Source organism: Anser cygnoides, chromosome 1, assembly GCF_040182565.1.
Source record: "Anser cygnoides isolate HZ-2024a breed goose chromosome 1, Taihu_goose_T2T_genome, whole genome shotgun sequence".
In the NCBI taxonomy this organism is placed as follows: Eukaryota; Metazoa; Chordata; class Aves; order Anseriformes; family Anatidae; genus Anser; species Anser cygnoides.
The window spans coordinates 143,717,074-143,736,298 of NC_089873.1; the positions used below are offsets into that span (position 1 = coordinate 143,717,074).

The 19,225-nt window shown below is 40.2% G+C and overlaps 1 protein-coding gene across 1 annotated transcript in view; it reads left to right on the forward strand.

Annotated features, from left to right (window-relative positions):
* The window catches only part of SLC9A2 (solute carrier family 9 member A2), a 34,592-nt gene extending 17,251 nt beyond the window's left edge, over nt 1–17,341 (forward strand). The window contains exons 4-12 of the mRNA XM_066984580.1: nt 1,504–1,721; nt 3,003–3,205; nt 4,937–5,026; nt 6,456–6,526; nt 8,019–8,180; nt 8,808–8,904; nt 10,118–10,249; nt 12,148–12,241; nt 14,033–17,341. Coding sequence (XP_066840681.1) covers nt 1,504–1,721; nt 3,003–3,205; nt 4,937–5,026; nt 6,456–6,526; nt 8,019–8,180; nt 8,808–8,904; nt 10,118–10,249; nt 12,148–12,241; nt 14,033–14,403 — 1,438 coding nt within the window. The 3' untranslated portion in view covers nt 14,404–17,341. The remainder of the gene's footprint in view (nt 1–1,503; nt 1,722–3,002; nt 3,206–4,936; nt 5,027–6,455; nt 6,527–8,018; nt 8,181–8,807; nt 8,905–10,117; nt 10,250–12,147; nt 12,242–14,032) is intronic.
* The last annotated feature ends 1,884 nt before the right edge of the window (nt 17,342–19,225 follow it).

Sequence of the window (19,225 nt, forward strand, 5' to 3'; positions counted from 1 at the left end):
TTCCCTCTGCCTTCTTTTCCATTTGCACTTACAGTCAGGGACAACTGAGTTGTTCAGAGATGGGACTCTCAGCTTGCAGTGAGAACGCAGAATTAGATTTTCTTCACTGGAATATGCATGAGACTTGAGGAAACATTCCTCAGCTTCTTTCCAAGGAGGGTCTGGAAAACTTTTGATCTTCTTCCTTCATGAGAGAGAGCAATGTGGACATTTCAGTAGGAGGAGATATACCCTGTGTTGGCAAATAGTGTTTATAAACTGAAAGCTGGTGGTACTGGGGCAAGTAACCATGGGATAAGTCCTCGTGGGCTATATTCAGAAAAGCAACATAAATACACCTCTCCCTCACTCTTTAGGTTTAGTCTATATCATTTGACTCAGAATCAATGCATGGTTGTGTATAATATTGTTTTTAACTGGGAAATCAAAAAAGACATGGCTGCAGGGAGGGAAGACATGCTTTTGCCTTAGGTAAAAGAACTAAGAACGACAGCTGTTTCTCAACTCATCTTGCACTGGTTGCCCACCTTGATGATTATTAGGCAATTCAGACTGTGCTTCCCTACTCCGAGGCACCACTTAGAGGTTATCTTCTAGCTAGAACTGCTAAACATCTTTAAGTCTGAAGACTTTGCAGCTGAATAGTCTCAGCCATCCCTGCACTGTGGGATACATCACCATCCTGAGCAAATGACGTACAGCCAGTAATGCCATTCTTTGCTTTGCTCTTCCTGCTAATTAAGAGTCTGCATTTACTAACAGGCCTAGAGGAAGGACCTGTAGACATAGTAAGCCCTGTCTGTTCTCTCACATATCAGTAGAGATGTGCATTTCATTCATTTGTGAGTGCTTTATATGTGCAACAGCACCAGCATGATTTCTGGTTGTGTTTTTTACTTCTGAAACCGTGGTCAGCTCTGTGCATACACAAAACAAGCAGAGTCCTAGAGTGGAGGAGAAGTTTTCTGTAGCTTACTGCTTGCTGCTTACTTTGCCAGGAAAGAGGAGCTGGCTACTGTCACTGCCGTTGCAGGGGGAATGGTTTGGTGGGGAAACTACTTATGGGAAGGGAGTAAAGTCCAGCCCCAGGGCCTACAGTTTCCATCCTGTCTGTTGATGTCTGAAGGACATCTGTCTGATGCCCTTCAGCAGCAATAGGAGCAGCATTCCCAGTTCTCTAGGGCTGCGCTTGGCTCTCCTCAGCTCTGCCTCTCTTAAAATACACAGTTTGAGTGACCTTGCACAGATCACATGGATTTAGTATGTGAAAAAACTCTCCATATACTGATGTCTTCTCAGAAAACTTCCCACTGTGGGGAAAAAAAAAATCCCATGCCCCAAGCTGGAGGTTCACTGAGTCCATAACTTTGACATTTAGTGGTGGTAGAATAAGTCGTGCTTTGCACTTTAAAGAGGACTATGGAAAAGTGGATAGTATTCTGTAGAAATGAGAGAGGGTAGAAGAAATCATACCAATGATACAGGATTATGTTTGCCTTTCAGGATTACATCTTGTGCCATGACCATGAATAAATATGTGGAGGAAAACGTTTCCCAGAAATCCTATACAACGATAAAGTATTTTATGAAGATGTTGAGCAGTGTCAGTGAGACCTTAATCTTCATTTTCATGGGAGTGTCCACAGTTGGGAAGAACCATGAGTGGAACTGGGCCTTCGTTAGCTTCACCCTCCTTTTCTGTTTAATATGGAGGGCACTGGGTAAGCAAGTCTCAGACTGCACGTCGTGTTCTTTAAAAGAGAAAACTCCTACCACTTTTCCTCTAGCAGAAAATGCCAAAATTTAGGCAGAGTCCCATCAGCTTGTGGAATTGTCTTCTTATTTATAATGTTTTCTAGATCTCAGGGTCAGCTTCCACCTTTTCCCAGAAGAGAACCTAAACATCAGTTTGGTCTTGATCTTGCCTATCTGAAGGCAGAAGCAGTAGGCGTGGTAATCAGAGTACATATATCTAATTACACATTTATTTACAAATAAACCATTTTTACTTAAAAGGATGATCAGTTCTGCAACAATAAAAAGATTTTGTTTTTGTTTTAATGCTTACTAGGCTTGTGTTTTTCCCCATCATTGACGTTAATAGCATCAAAACAAGAAATTCTATATTGGTAGTGCTTTCAGGCATATGATGTGAGGAAAGTGCTTGACCCTGCTGCGTTTGTAGTATTAGCTCTTTTTCGTTTACCTTGATACCAAAGTAGATGTCAGGTTCATAGGTCTTCAATCTCGTTTTGCTTTGGACCATCTGTGCATACGAGCAGTTCCTGTTCTGGACTGCCTCCTCACTCCTGCTTCTAGCTCCCAAGTCTCCCTTCGCTGCACAGATATGGACTATTTTCCCTCCACTACACATAACCCCACAATTAATATCTTATACTGAAAACCATCCTGACTGCCCCTCAGCTCAGGGCCCTTAGGCTTGCTCCCTTCACCTGCCTTTATGCCTTTACTCCAGCCTGCCCCATGTCTGGAGCCTGTGCCTTTGGTACACCCCCATTCACTGATATCTTCTCGTTCCATCCCCAGTCCTCCATCTTTTCTGCCTATTACAGTAAAATTAAGAGATTGACTAGGATTTTGCAGAATTCAAAGCACAGATTTGACAAGGCAATGTGTTCCAAAGCACTTTAAATCCCATTTAAAAATATAATTTAGGTGTCTCAGTCTATACTGACACAAGAATTATTGCTACTTTAGAGGGGCATAGTGGCTGTCTCATGGCTATCAATTAGGTGCTTCAGGTCCTAAATCCAGCTGACCTGAGGTGGATATGTTTAAGACAATGCTCCTTGGGAATTAAAAATTTTTCCTCTTTGGTGTTTTCGAGCTGCTATATAACTTCTAATTTCATCTATAATGAGTAAGGAAGAAGCAAATAAAGGTGTTTCAAAACAAATATTAGTATTGTGGGGGATTTCCATGCAATTTTAATTTCCCTTTTTTATTTTTCTCTTCTTTGTATTTCCATTTTTTTTCTTCAGGTGTTTTTGTTCTGACTCAGATCATTAATGTGTTCCGGACAATTCCTCTCACTTTTAAGGACCAATTTATTATTGCTTATGGTGGCCTCCGAGGAGCTATTTGTTTTTCACTTGTGTTTCTGCTTCCTTCTACTGTGTTCCCCAGGAAGAAGTTGTTCATCACTGCCGTTATTGTGGTGATATTCTTTACTGTTTTCATTCAGGTAACGCCTTTCCTCTTCTGGATCTTTTCCTTCTCAAATATGTTGCAAATAAGAAGTGGGTAGAAAAACAGGTGTCTTAAATTACTGGAAGGAACATACTTGAAGGAACATACTTCTGTATTGCTCCATGGTCATGCTTACAAAAAAATATGCTATGCAGTCAGCAGACAGGTAGCAAAAGTATGCCAGATATTAAGTACTTATGCGAACATGTAAGTAGCATTAAGCATTTAAAACCCTATGAGGTTGTAGGGGGGGAGGGGGACGAGCTGCTACACAGGAGATTGTTAGCGTAACTGTTAATTAAACTGAGGTTTAGACTGGCCTTTGAAGGATTGTAAAGTGAATGAGGAAGGAGCTGGCAATTCCTCCTCTATAGGGAAATAGAAGCACAGGGCCTCTGAGGGTCTCTAGTCCAGCCCCATGCCCACAACAGGGCCACCTGCAAGAGCTCGATCAGGTTGCTCAGGGTGATGGCCAGTTGGGTTCTGAGTATCTGCATGGAGATCCCCCAGCCTCTCTGGGTACCTGCTCCAGGGTTCGACCATCCTGGACAGATGAGGCTGATGAGATGGAACTCCTCAAAGGATGGTTCCTGGCGATGGTTTTGTTTAATATTCTTGTTATTGACCATGACATAGGAGCTTTTTGGTGCTATGGTTTTTGATGACAGACCTCGGAAGGTGACAGCCTTATGGGGTAGCAACTAGGAAAAGGAGAGCGAATAGGGACCAATATGATAGAAATAGAATGAAATTTAACAGGAGTAAGTGCAAATGTGTTCTTGCAAGGACTTTCTTACTAAGGAGTTCTCTTATGAAATGGGGACCTTTCATTCTGAATTAAAAAATAGGGAAAAAGACATAGGTGTACTGATTGATAATGGAGTGGGGTTTAAGCCACCAATGCAATACGTACAGAAGAAAGGCGAATGTGATCTCAAGACATACTGAGACAGGTATTTCCAGGAGAAAACAATGTCATGTTCTAGACTGATCATGGGGCTGGTAAGCCTGTCGTGTGAAAGGAGACCAGAATGTCTTGGCCTCAGCAAAATGAAGGAGAAGAGGGAATGTAATTACTGTTTATATCAGGGAGTGAACACCAGAGAAGGAGGAACACTGTTCAAGCCAAAAAGACAATGTTGGCACAAGAACAAAGTGGTACAAAGTGACCATGATGTAATTAAGAAGCTGCTTTCTAATTATCAGAACAATGAGGTTCAGGAGGAGTGTTCCAGAATGAGCAATGGGGCAAAGAAACCTAACTACTTTTGAGATAAAGCTTGATTCATTTATGAATAGAAATACATGACATGGTTGTCTAGGATAGTAGGGACTGATCTCAACACCATTAGATTCATTTCTCTCTCCTGTGTCAGTGTGCCTATACAAATAAACAATGATGAAAATTCTTCCACAAATAATGGTTCAAAATCATTATATCATTTAGGGGTAGCCAAACATTTGTTCTTTCTCTAAGAATAGTATAACATGGATACATATTTACCAAAAATCTTGGTGTCATGGGTCTGGTCTATAGCCATTCAATAGCAATTTTAGTGCTACTGTTGAGACATATTTGCGTAACTGAGTTAAGAAAATTTTTGGAGCTAAAAAAGCTATCCACAGCCATTTTCACTGCTCTGACAGAGATGCAGAAGACCAAAAGGCTTTGTTTTTCCTTTATGTTTATGGAAAAACACAGAAATATTTGCTGTTTTCTTCACAGGGAATAACAATTCGTCCACTGGTGGAGTTTCTTGATGTCAAAAGGTCAAATAAAAAGCAGCCTGCTGTCAGTGAAGAAATTTATAACAGGGTATGTTGTATCTTCAGTGTTACAGATGAAACTTTCATATAGATAAAATTGCTGGTGGCTTTCAGTATGAGAGATTTAACATACAGTATTACAGAGATGCATGCACTCTAAGATTTCTTTTCTAAAGCTGTTTTAAGCACAATAATTGTAAAGCGTATATTTAAATTCTGATCATTATCAAAATTATCATTGTTATGTATCATTATTTGGGAATCTTCACCTTGTTTTGTTACTTGTTGAGGTAAGTTATCCTCTTGTAATTTGTTTCTCTTAGGAGATGTGTTATTTTAGAACTTGTCTACATTAGGAAACCTTTGGCAATTTAATTACATTACATTGTGTTTGAGTTAGTCTAATTAAACACATGTAAACTTCTTCTAAAGACACATTTAAACTTCCTTAACTCTCACATCATCAACCCCTCACTGGATTTGTATTTAGTATGTGTATGTCTAATTATTGTGGCTCATTAGCTGTGCATGTTCTTGAATGTATTTCTCCTTACAGCATACCTGTGGTAGGTGGTTTTAAATTCCAAATTGAGGAATAATAAGGGTGACATTCAGTAGAGAACTGAATCTAGGCAACTAAAAGTCAGTACTTCTAGAACTTATGCTTTGGACATATCTATCAGGATTTCCCTCTGAATTTTGTAGACCCCCTCCTATGGTACTTGAATCAAGAGCAAAGCTGCTTGTGAGCCACCTCTGGGGATCCAGTGAAATCTTAGATGGACTGGTTCATCCTTTTGTAATTGGTAATAGAGTAAAGAAGAGCGTGGTTCCAATACTGGGGGCTCAGGATGTTTTGAGGTGAAGTTGGACCACAGTCCTCTGAAATAGGAGCTCAGGACCCGGTGCTGGCTATTGTAGCTCTATTCTGTGCATACAGAAGGGGCAGCGCTGGCACGGGGACCTGCTGCCCACTCCAGCTGTCTCCTCCACAAAGTCATACCTGGCTCACTGTGAAGCCTGGGGAAGTCCCTGGAGAATGCCCAGGCATAGCCCCAACTGGTTACAGAACATAAAAGAAATGAAAATATAGGAAAAACAAATTGCCTCCAGATTTAGGTAGGAGATCAGCAAGACTGACATGGAGATTGGCAGCTGAATTCTGTCCTTCTGGGGCTGTGAACTGATGGAGCTCCAGGGGGGGAGAACAGAAACCAGCTCCAAGTTCATGCTGCCCTCCCTGGCATTTGAATGGAGGCAAGGACGGACCCCTTTCAATATCCATAAGCCAAGCCTGCACTTGTTTGTTTAGACTGCCTTTAGTTAACATTATTTAGTTGCATTTAGTTAAAGTCAAGCACCATCCTGAATTCTGAGTAAGCTTTTCTGTTTTGAAGTAAGTTGAAAAATAGTAATATCTAAGTGCAAGCTAAATTATGTCTATAAGTTTATGTAATGATCCAACATTTCTCCTTTAGTTCTTCGATCATGTGAAGACGGGAATTGAAGATGTGTGTGGACACTGGGGTCACAACTTTTGGAGAGATAAGTAAGAATGGCATTTAAAACTCTTTGTTATACAGGGGAGACTAAACTGGCTCTGCAGCAACAAATAAAGGATGTTGGGCATCAGATTTCATTTTCAGCATTTTATTCTTGAAAGCGGGTGGTTGTTTTTAGAATGTGTGGGTTACAAAGAGAAAGCAGAAAAGCAATGTCTTTTTAACTAAACCACAAGCAAACAGGACAAAATCTCCAGCTGGGAAAAAGCACAGCCCTCTGATCCCAGGGTAAAGTATTCTACCTTCTGAGGGTGAGTGTAATCTCCCTATTTCTGACAGTTTCAGAGCATTTCCTGTGTGTCTGCTGAGCTTTTCATCCCGAGCTGGCTTTCCTGCTCAGGATGCTGCTGCAAATTGTATGCCTCTGTGGTGTTAAGTGCGGGGTTAGTTCCCTAGCTGATGAGAAACAAACAAAAGCTTTGGGACTTCCTCTAGGAAGATCAAGGTACTGGCTGGCATGAGGTGCATGAGAGATCTTAATGGCAGACAGCTCCACATTTCCTGATGGTATTATTTAGGACTTAGTGTCAGTTAAGAAGATTACCACTGGCAATACCTGAATCATTCATGTGTTCAGTTTAGCTGCTGAATCATCATCATCATCATTTGTTTGGATCTAACTCTCTTTTCGCGGAAGTACATTCTTTTTCACCCAAATCCTTCAGCCCCAAAGCATGGGCATTGCTCACCCACCTTCTAGTCACTGCTCCAATAAGAAATTAAGTGTTTTGTACCGAGGAAGGAGCATCAGTGGGAGAGGCTGAGAAGATCCCTCTCCAAATGATTAGAGGGCATGACAGAGGATGTGTTCCTGAAAGATGGATAACATGGGTACAACTCTTTTTTACTCAGCCTGGTTCTCCTCCAATCTGTGTGAGATCTTTAACCAACAGATTATGGAGCAAAGGAGAGTCCCACCTCCTTGTGACCTTCAGAAAGACTTCTGACTGAAATTCAAGAATAATTTCAGAATGACTGGAGGGCAGAATATTTTCTGACAAACAAAGTCACCCTGGCTCTAATCAATGTTTTTTCACTAAGCATCCAAGAGAGTTGTGGTTGCTTTAGAGAAAAGGAGAACTTCTGAAGTTTTACAAGAGCAAGCTAAAATTTCAAAGGAAAAAGCAGTGGGTGCAAATGTAGACCTTTTATTTGTTATTACAGTAAATATTTAATGTTTCCTTTGTCTCAGTGAAAATGGAGAATTAGAAACAATATTGTCCAATAACACATAGTACCTAAAAGTCAAATGTTGCTGCCAGAGACGTGTGCTTTAACAGATGAACCAAAACATAGGTTAATACTATCTGAAGCAAAGATGAACTTGACCCTTGATTATGTGTTATCCAGCCCTAAGTTCTTAATATGCACGTATTCCATGGGAATAAACTTCACAATTGCTTTAGCTACAGTATAGCAGCTTTCCTCAGCTATGCATAGTTGAAATTAACTGGTTGGGTTGGTTTTCCTCTCATACAGGTTTAAAAAGTTTGACAATAAATACCTGCGAAGACTTCTCATCCGGGAGAACCAGCCCAAATCCAGCATTGTTTCTTTGTACAAGAAGCTGGAAATAAAGCATGCCATCGAGATGGCCGAGAGTGGAATGATCAGCAAAGTCCCATCGTCGGTGTCTCTCAGGTAAGCCAGCTAGGCCAGCGTGGCTGAGCATTGCGGTGGGGTCGTGTAATGTATTTCACAGTCCATAGGCAAGATAATCACTTTAACTTAGGGCACTTTGTGTCCACGAACAGTAAGCAGACGTGAAACCGGAGCGTTTCACTTGCAGCTCACATAAAAAGTACTCAGTGAGCCTCAATCTTCCAGAGCATGTAGTTTTACAAGGGCAGCTGCATGCAGCTCACAGGGAACGTTGATTTGCTGCCTAGAACTGAGCTGGATTTAAACCAGTGCCTGCACATCTGCTACAAGGAGCTACAAGGGAAGCCTGAGGGACATTTTGAAAAGTGTCTTAGTCGAATTTACAATTTAGTGAAAGCAATACCAAGTTTTGGAGAGTGGGTTTTGAGCCTTAGCACTTGACTCAAATGAGATCAAGGTTTCATTCTTACCTGCTACATTTTTACCTCTTCCTCAGTTGTTTTAAAATGCTGTTTCCAACTCTAGAAAAGAAAACAGTTCAAATATAATTTCCAATTGTAAAAATAAATATTCTTTTCCTCTCTCTCTCTTCCATGTATTTTCTTTTTTTTTTTGTGTGTGTGTGTGTGTGTTTTTGTTTGTTTGTTTGTTTTTATTCTGCCACAGTGAATATCATGAAGGAAAAATAAAACCATTGTCTCCCACTGAAATGGAAAACATGCGGGAAATTCTAACAAAGAATCTCTACCAAATACGACATCGAGTAAGAATAAAGCTTTGCATACTTAAATACCCCACTACTTTTTGAATATACTTATTACCTTTCTGCTTTTTCAGTCTTCCTTTTGTACACTCCATTTACGGTACTGTCAGCTCAGGTGCTAATGAAATATTAGAAGACTGTTGTGCAGTGAATTTGTACCTCTTGGTCTTGGGTTCACCTTAGAGCAGGGTTTGCTCCTGAAGCTTTATTGCACCATGAAGCAGGCTCCCCAGGGCACTGGTCACAGCACCGAGCCTGCTGGAGTTCAAGCAGTGTTTGGACACTGCTTTCAGACATAGGGTTTGATTCAGGTAGTGCTGTGTGGAGCCAGGATTTGGACTTGATGGTCCTTGTGGGTCCCTTCCAGCTTGGGATATCCTATGGTTCTATGACATCTTTGGGCCAGCACAGCATCTGCTGTACTATAGCGTAATAATTAATCCTGTATTTTACTTCTGTTGTCTATTAATCTGCTGTCATATGTAGAGCAACATATTCGTGATCCTTTATGCAAATTGCTTACTTGATCTTAGACTATTGATAAAGCTTCATGTTTTTCTCATATTACCTGCAATATACTTCCATTACTTAGAAAGGATCATAGGTGCAAATTCAATCCAACCTTGTCCCACTTCTATTAGTATTTTGGTCACGTCATGATATGGGATTTGGTTTCCCATTTGCCTCCAGTTGTGAAGTTGTTTGTATTAAGAACAGAGGTGATGAGATGGAAAAACAGTGAAATAAAAGCAAAAGGACATTTCACATTTACCCTCCTATGGCTAAGTAGTTTGAACGTCTGCGCCCTTGGAAAACATTCAAAAGTGGAGCTTGCTTCAACTTGCTGGAGGTAAAAATGAGTTCCCTCTAGGTGACTCATGTTACCACTTTCAAATGTGCATCCTCCATTGACATTGACTGAGCTAGTACAATGTGGGGGTAAACACTGTATTAAGTCAGCTTTCTGCAATTTCTGTTTCATTACAAATATCAGCAGGCTTAAAAAACAAGCAGCTGCTCACGAAGCCTCTGACTAAAAAAATGCCAGCATAATTATTGTCCTTGTTCTTAATCATCTTTAATATGATTTTATTTGCAAGGATTTATGGTGGTTATTAAAATATTAAAGCAAAAATCCTATTTTGTACTATTCATATAGCTCAACATTTGACATTGCTTTTTTCAGAATGTAACCACTGCTTTTCTGTTTCAGACAATGTCATATAACCGACATAGCCTGGCTGCAGATGCAAATGAGAAGCAGGCCAAAGAAATTCTTATCCGTCGCCGGCACAGCCTTAGGGAGAGCCTAAGGAAAACTAACAGCCTGTCAAGAGAAAGACCGGTATTTGCATTTTAGTTGATTTATAGAAAACAACTCTCAGTAGCTAAATGCCACGCAGAGCGAAATCTGAAATGCAGAAAAAACAAATCCCAAATCTGAAAGACAATAGCACATATAATGTCACACTTACACCCTCAGTTGTGCACTTGGGCCCCTTAGTTTGCATTGATCCCTTCAGAAAACCTTCAGTGCTGTGGAATATGAGTGGGATGTGCTGCTATGATTTTATCTCAGAGGAGCTGAGCAGGTTCCATACACAGCATACTTCTATGGCATGGTCAGAATTCTCTGTCAGTATTTTGATGAAGAGTGGATGATCGAGGTAGAAAATGACTTTGGGACAGTCAAACTACTTACAGTATGCTCCAAAATACGGGAAAGAGGAGAACTTTTGGTCAAGTTTGACAGGGTGAGCACTCCATTTGAAAACTGTCATCATCTCCTTAGAATTCTTAAAAAGTGGTCAGGACTTCAGGTTTTGACACAGGATGGGAAAAACCCCTCCATCTGCAAGAAATGGCATGTCATGTTGACATTTGACTCTGAACCAATCCTTTTATGCCATCATTGTAAACTTCAGACCTTCCAAACAGAGCAACAATAGAGAAGCTGATACTCCCATTTTAGCTAGGAGGGAAATTAACCACCTTATAAACATGTATTTTCATGTTACAAGAACACTTAGCGACTTCATTGATACATTTGTCCTTCAGCTACTGAGGCTGCTGATAATGATGTCTACAATAAGTGCTGCATCCCATTTGTGATCATTACCTGGGTGACCTGTGGCATTAGTTATAGCAATAAGTCCGTTTCTGAATGATCTTTGTGTTGTTGTTCTCAACCACAGTAACGTATGTTGATTTTTTAGAAGGAATACTGAAGACACTTAGCAGGACTGAGTCATTTTTGGGCAGGGAGAAAGATGATGTCTGACAACTTTTTAAAATGCACAGGCTGTTATTTTAAAAATAATTATCCTTGAATAAATCCACCACACAAGGAAGTGTTATCTCTAACTTTGTGCCCGGTGCACGTGGCCAGACTACAGAAGTGGTCCTGAGAAGCACAAAAATATCAAAAGATGAAAAATGTCTCATGGAAAGTAGATTTTCCTTACACACTCCCTTTGAGCGTGCAATGATGAGTGGTGCAGGCAGGGGAGAGCTGGTAGATTATAAAGGTTTTAAACAGGTCTTCATATACAAACGAGAGAAAGGATACCCTTGAGAAATCTCTGACTTTTTAAAAATCACCCTGTCCTGGAAAGTACCTCGTATGCTCCAGGAAGTGTTTGCCAGAGTATGCCAGAGGTGTGCTCTGCACCCAGGGACTTTAGAGATTAGTCTTGGGAAAACAAGGCTTTTATGCCCTGCACTGGTAAATGGTCACACTGGTGCCTAACTTCTTCGTCAACTAGTGTGACTAGTCAACTGTAAAAGTCATTTATATGTATAAGGTGTTTGCAGGATCAGAATACAGATTACTTCTTGTGCCCAAGCTTCAGTCTCAAGCTAATTTTCGTAGCTGACTAATAAGGTTCCAGACTGGAATTGCATAAAATGATGCTTTGCCTTCCTCTGAAAAACGTGTACAGGTAAGGTTGAGGTTAGAGAGCATATATTTATTAACTCTGATCTCAGAGGGCATAGCACTAGGCTTTGCTTTGATTAAGCTGCTTGAGAATACCCAGTCCTTACCTTAGTTAGCACAGACCTCAACCAGCAGTAAGTGTTAATTGAGTGTGGAGTAAAAGATCACGTATTAGCTAATCCCAAACTACTCTCTAGCCCTTTAGCTACCTAAGTCTGTTCAAGCCTCGGTTGTTTATCTTAACATACACTATGGAGGTACTTCAGTCTGCTGTAACTTAATATTTCCTTTATTTCTTTACACAGGCTGCTGCTGCAAATACAAAAAGATTTCTTTCACTTCCTAAAAACACTAAACTACCAGAGAAACTACGTGTAAGAAATAAAACATCTTCCAGAGGTAATGGAAATTTTTCTGCTCTCTTACTGTGCTGCACTCATCTTGCCTACATAGAAGGAAAGCTTTTCCAGGGACGATGTAAGGAAGTCAGCATGTTAATATTGAAATAAACTTTAACTGCTTCATGTGCAAGTGCTTTCATTCTAGAGTTAATACCTTCATAAAATATTTGTAGGTGCTGGATATTTAGCAGGGGTCTTAGAGCATTAAAAGTGATGGGTTCTAAAGCAGGTATTTTAGTGTGGAGAAATACCTCAACAAGCAGTCTTGTGGGGCTTTCTCAGTTCAAATGCTGTAGCAGCATGGTCCTCACAGTGCATCTCCTCATGTGAGCAAGCAGTAGCCTGAGACACTTGCACCAGAAACTCTGTTCATTGCTTATTCTCCAAATCTTTATTCAATAATATACAGATCTCTCTCTTGGATTGTGACCCTATGTGGTTTCCTTTCTTACTGGGGTCAGAGCAGACGACAGTGCCCTGAGAACCAAACCAGCGAGGAAAATGAGGACATGAGGTCTGATTTATAGATCTCATGAAGAACTTCTCAAAAGTCTGTGGTGTGCAACCTAATGTTTATTTATTTATTTATTTTTATGCCTGAACTCACAAGTGGTTCACTTTAGAGTTCTTGAATTCTAAAAAAAATTAAGAAAAAAAAAATCTGGAGGAAGGCAACAATTTGATGTGAAAACTTAGCCAACTCTATACATTACTTTTATTTGCATTACCATGCTTATACCATGCTCAGGAACGTTCCCTTTCATGCCAAGCTATCATCAGGATCTCTAGTTGAGAAGTTAAATCTCTACATATTCACTAAAATTTCTGAACAACACCCCAGCCCAATTAGTCTCCCACTCTTCCAAATTAATTTAGCAATAGACCACGTCTTTGTCTCTTGTTAATTACATCTTTGCCCTCCTGAATGTAAGATGTGTTTTATTCTATAGCTATGTCTACAGAGGTCACCTACTGTCACCTAGAATTAGATATTAAAGAGGAAAAATGCCTCCAGATTATTCAATTGTCAAAAATATATATCATATGACATATTTAGGAGAAGAAAAGCCTACAAACACAGTATGATGAAGACCTTCCTTGATATAAAATTATCTGGGTGAATGGACAATTATATGGTGGTATATTTTCTTGACCTCTTCCTCACCTTTTTAAAAGAAATAACATGTAGTTTACTAATGGAAGTTGCTCTTATGACAGTTGCATAATATGCAATTCTTTGCTTTGATTCATTTAAAACATTATATCTGACGTGAGCCTAAGAACAAATCTGAGTCAGTCATAAATGATTGTTAAAATGATTACCAAATGACTGAAGTGCGCAAGTTTGATGAAGATGTTCGTTAATTAAAAAGAAGTCTGCTGGGGAAAATATATTGCACATGCACACACCCAAAATGTTTCCAGCTGAGCTTACCTGATAGTTATCATTTAAGAGTATTCCCTGAATAGTTATGCCAGCTTTCCCTTGGCCGTTTTCTACCTTGCTGTGAGGGGATGAAGGAGTCTGTGGCACTTGCAAGCTGTGAGATTTGCCCTGTATTTTTTCTTTGATATCTTACATTTAGGCATATTAAGAATGGGATGTTTCCTCCCAGCTGGTCATTGCCCTTGGGAGATCCTTTGCTTGGTGGAACATTGATGTTACTTTTCCAAAGTCAAGTTTCTAGAGTCCCTGTACGTGCAGTGCCCTGGAAATGCCTCTTATGGGATGTGAAGGTGAGAGTATCTCGTTTCTGTGCCAAATTTTAATTTTGTTTTCAATCAACAGTGGGTGACAGCAGTGACTCTGAAATGGATGCCACTACCACGGTGCTCAATTTAAGACCCAGAGCAGGGAAAATCTTGAGAGAACAGAGATTGAGGCAGCAGCGGCCACCATCTGAGTTAAGGATGGAGTGGAAGAATGAAGTCGATGGGAGCCAGAACGGACGAGGAGAGCAGCAGGAGCCAGGCAGCCTGCCTCAGCCATCCATTGGGTTCAGGCAGCCACTGCTGACGAGACCAAGATTTGGCACTTTGAGCAGGGAAGATTTGACTGCAGACCATGGGTCGGCAAGACCTACACCACCACCACGATTGGTTAGGCAGGCGTCACAAGGGGAAAGACAGAGAAATAAGCCTGAGAACCAGCCGTATTGAACACAGCAGAAACTGAACTATTGGTAATAAGCAGTGGGCATATCAAGTTAGGATTCTAAACTCTCTGATCAGACAGCGGGATCCATTAAAGAGAAGAGAAACCTTAATGTGGATCTAAGCATTTCCATTTGGACAAAGTCAACGCCATTAACTAAGTGAAAGGAATACTGGAGCAATTGCAAAACTGAGGACATTAAAAAAAAAAAATCTCTTTTATAAATAACTTATGGCAATGCTTTAATTACATTATATCCACTATTAAGATAGGATGGAAATGTGCCTTATCACATCATCTCCTGTGGAACCAAGTCATGCAAGTTCAATACCCAGCTATCCATAAAAAAATCATGAAAGTCCAGTGATGAAGGGGTTCTTTACAAAAACCTATATCATTTCAGGTTTTATTTATGATCAAATAATACTTGTTTTAACCAGAGCTTTAATATGAGTAACACTGAAAATTGCACAATGCACCTATCATATAGACTTCGTAAGAAGAATAAATATATTCCTGGAGCCCAGTTTGTTCGAAGAGCTGTGATGTGCAAAAAGAGGAAGAAGAGAAGGAGCAAGCTGTTGGAGCAGAATTGCACAGTTTATAGAGAGAAGCTGCAACACAGACGAGGCCTGAATAGCTTGAATTTTTACTTTTTTTTTTTTTTTTTAATTTTGGCAATATGTAGCCTTTGAATGGTACTGCGAATCACCAAGGGAAATCTGAATTCTCACTGAAATCTGAACCTTGATTCTGACTAATGTCAACATGACTAGAGCACTTAAAAGGACACCAGAAGCCCTAAAAAGAGACTTCAAGTAGATAAAAAATGTTACTGTTCAAAATTGCTTTTCGCACCTTAGCTTTTCCATGCCAGTGCAAACACAGCAGTAGAACAGTTGTAGAGCACTGCACATAGACGAAACCAGCAGTGCCCTGTTTGAGTTTTGGGACCACTGAGGTTCAAGAAAGCTCCTTCACTCATGCTTGTGAACCTGGTCAACTCATTTTACTTTTTGTTTCTTTATCTGTAAAGGGGGAATGATTATCTTTTCTTTGGGCTATGCACTCCAAGGAACAAAAATGTTCCTTCTCGTACAGTAAAAGTAGGACCTGGAAAAAAAATAGCTCTGGAATCAGTTGCAGTCACTGTGCACCTTACTAATACCCATAGAAATGCAGACTTTCTTCACCCCAGCGTAAATGGCTGTCATCTGAGCGCCTATGAGAAGGGAGGGTGCATTAAAATAAATGATACTTAATAGCTCTCAGGAATTTTCACTTTCTGTCCCACTTTATCTTAAGTTTTGAGCTTGCTTCAGCACAGATACACATTTCAGCACAATGCAAAAATCATTTTCATTCTTCTTGTTACAAGATTCATAACTTTCAGTTAAGAATGTACACTGTGAAATCATAACTACTCTTTTTTCGTTAGCACATTTCTAAATCTGTGGGCAATAAGATTCACTTTTTTATTTAAGCTCGTTTTGAAATAACTATTAAAAATCAAATTTGCTTTTAAAATCACAGGGTAGATTTCTTTCAAAGGTTTGTAGGCCGGGATGGTAAATGAGTTTTATAAATAGGGATAATGACTTTCCTTCACTTAAGCTTTTCCAAAATATTCATTTCATGTATGTATTTAAAATGTCAAACCTGCCTGAACTCTCTTATTGTCACGTCTTTTAATCTTTTCCTCTGTTCAGGCTATGTAATCTCTGCTGTTTGTCAAATGCAAATTTTAAGCTGCAGAGAGATGGCTAGGTGAACCCTAGAAATCTCAGTCAGCTGTTCATGGCTATTTTCAAAAAATGATTTTTGTGGAAGGCAATATTTGTCTACCCTTTAATGACCATCTCTTGTTTGGAAATAAAACTGGGTTCTAAGAAAGCTAGTAAGCTTTAAAAATAAATTTGAATGTCTTTCTACAGGAAAATGTTTCAGCTGTAAAACTGCCAGCAAATACTCTGTCACTGCATTAGTGAGATCATGATTAAATAAGAAGCCTTAAGTTTCTGTTCTGTCTTCAGTTCTGAAACTTCTCTGCAGATGGGACTGTTTAGACTAGGTGTTTTATAGCAGGCCCATCTGAAATCTGACCAAATAAATAAATGCAAAATGTTGCACATCGACACTTAGTTTACTCCCTGTGGAGCTTTCTCCTTCACGGCTGGTAATGACCAGGTAATTGGCTTATGTCTGGGGAAAGATGTCATGTTTTAAAAAAAATGTTTGTTGGTTTTATTGGCATAATTTTAAATAATGAATGCAGGTTTCAGGAACCTGACAGCCTTGCCTGTGTTGTCCATTAGTACAGCACCTGCTTAGATCATTGGTACTTGAACTGGGTTCCCCACTGTAAAAACACAAAGGTAGAGGTTGTTCTTAGGAAATATGGTCTTAACCTGTTGGCACTTCAAGACACACCAGCACTTTGTTGTCTTTTCAAAGCACTTCGAGAACTTCAGAAGAGGAGCATCGAGGTAAACCTCCAGCATGGTTACACTGCAATGTGGAATCACATCTCCTGGGACTCTGGCTCCTTGCAAGTGCTGCCTCCCTCTCCCTCTCCTGGTCCTCCCACCTCCTCCAGGCTCTTTCTTTTCTGGTGCTGCTGGGACAGACCTCGTCACCTCTGGGAACTGCTTCCCTGGGTGGTCTTTTCAGTAGCAAAGACAGCTGCAGGTGACACAGGCTATGTCCCAGGTAGCCCCTCATTCAACTCATACTCTGGTTTGGGTCTGAAGTTTGTCTCTCTTTTATTTTTCTTCCTGTTTTTCTCTCCTGCAAAGGGTAAACAAGTTCAGCAGCACTTTTGCCTCTTCCTCGAGTGCCCATCTAGCTTCAGCTTGCGGAAGAGACCTTTCTTAATGTTGTATCAAAGAAAGCTTGTCTGCTAAAGAACGAGAAGCCCAATAAATCTGTCCTCGAGCACCATCTGATGGAGAATAATGTGTATTGACTGGGGACACGCTTTTCACTTCAGAAAACCACATCTCCAGCATTGACTGGGAAACTTGCCAAATCCACACTTTTCTTTTCGTTGTTGTTGTTTGTTTCCAGATGGACTCCCCAGTGCTCGCTGTAGTATCAATATTTTACTGCCTTGGTAAATGCCCAGCTGTCCAAATTTAGGGATAAGACAGTAGAAAATATATGTTACACTGTGAATTAGGGTTCTCTGAGAGTTTCTTTTCCCCTTCAGCCTCCAAGGCCTGTAAAATTGAAAGCAAATAGGATAAGAAAGTAGGTATAGCAAGGGCTACAGTGTAGATAGACATCCAGTTATCTGTTTAAGCATATATTTGGAAGAGAAAACAAGAATAATTTGCTATAAGAGACCAAATTTTAAGGGACGTACTGCTTGGTATTCGGGTGTAATTCAAGACCCACTGAAATGACAGGTGTTTAACAGAAGATAACCCTGCGGCATAACAATTTAGAAACTTAAGAATATCATTCTCTGTTGAAGCCACATAGAAATCACATAGGGGAACAAACTGAGTTGAAAACTTGGCCAAAATAACATGCATGCTGTTCTGAATAGTACCTTGGGGTCTCTGGAAGTAAATACATTGCACTCTGCACCAGCTTTTTCAAGAGATGCCAAATCCATCAGTTCCAGACACCAGAAACCTTTTAAGGCTGACACTGCAAGAAGTGCTTCAGCTGGTCACCATTTCCAGAATTGTCTAGGTTCTGCCAACATCCCCAGCTCCTGAAGAGATGAAGGATTTTGAAATTGGTTGGAGGCATGCTTGTACCGCAAGACTTTTTGGTCCTATAAAACTATGATTGTGAATATGCTTAAAACACAGCATCTGCAACGCACAGTGCCAGCCAGGCCAACAGTAGAGGCCTGGAGGCACAGCCCAGAAAACAAGATGCAGGAGGTATCAAGTCCAAGCAGGAGAATGAGGATCTGCCTTAGGACCCACTAGAGGGAAGTCATGAACTACCTAACTCACCTTATTCAGGTGCTATTTAAACCCTGAAGAGAAAGAAGGACTAATAGCCTTTTTTTATTTTTTTTTTTCTCCCTGACTTTAGCACACCTTAAACTAACTTGTACGTTATAGATAAAGCTGCAGCTGTGCCTGACAAGGTCACTTATGTGAACCACCATGTGGAAGATGTCTTAAGACTTTCAAGTCAACAGGTTTCATCTCCCTCTTGGCTTATTTATTAGATGGCAAGCTAAATGGGGAGATATTTTATTTTTTAATAAAAATATACATTACAGCTTAATTCTCCTCTTGACATTTGAAGGGTATCTCAGCATTTGGGAGTTAATCAGATTTGGGGTTGAAAACTGCACTGTGCCGCTTGAGAATTTTCTCCACCAGAATTCCTTCTGCAGGTGCTGGACAGGTCTTCTCATAGGACAACACACTGGGGTATTGGGTTAGCATTGTTTCTCCATGCAGTCAAACCCTGATGCAATTCCGGTACAGCACTGACAAGCTTTGGAAACCTTTTTATCCTGCGACATTTGATACCTGGGACTAATATTGCAGGAGGAAAATAATAGTTACACTGGTTGATCTGGTGAGTCTCACTGTTTCATGATCTGGAATGTGCTGAGGTTCACATTGGTGTTGTGTGAGTTGCAACAGCACCCTAGTTGCCAAAGGTTTTGTTTCAAGAAGTAATTTTTAGCCACAGAAAGGTAAAAATGTTTTAAATACCCCAGCTTATTTATTTTTCATATTATTGCTATCACCTTGTTTAATAGACTTGACAGAATGAAAGAGCAGCTCCAGTTGCAAAGCATTTCTCAAAAATAGCTCTTTGATGCTAACATTGGATTAAAAATAACTAAAT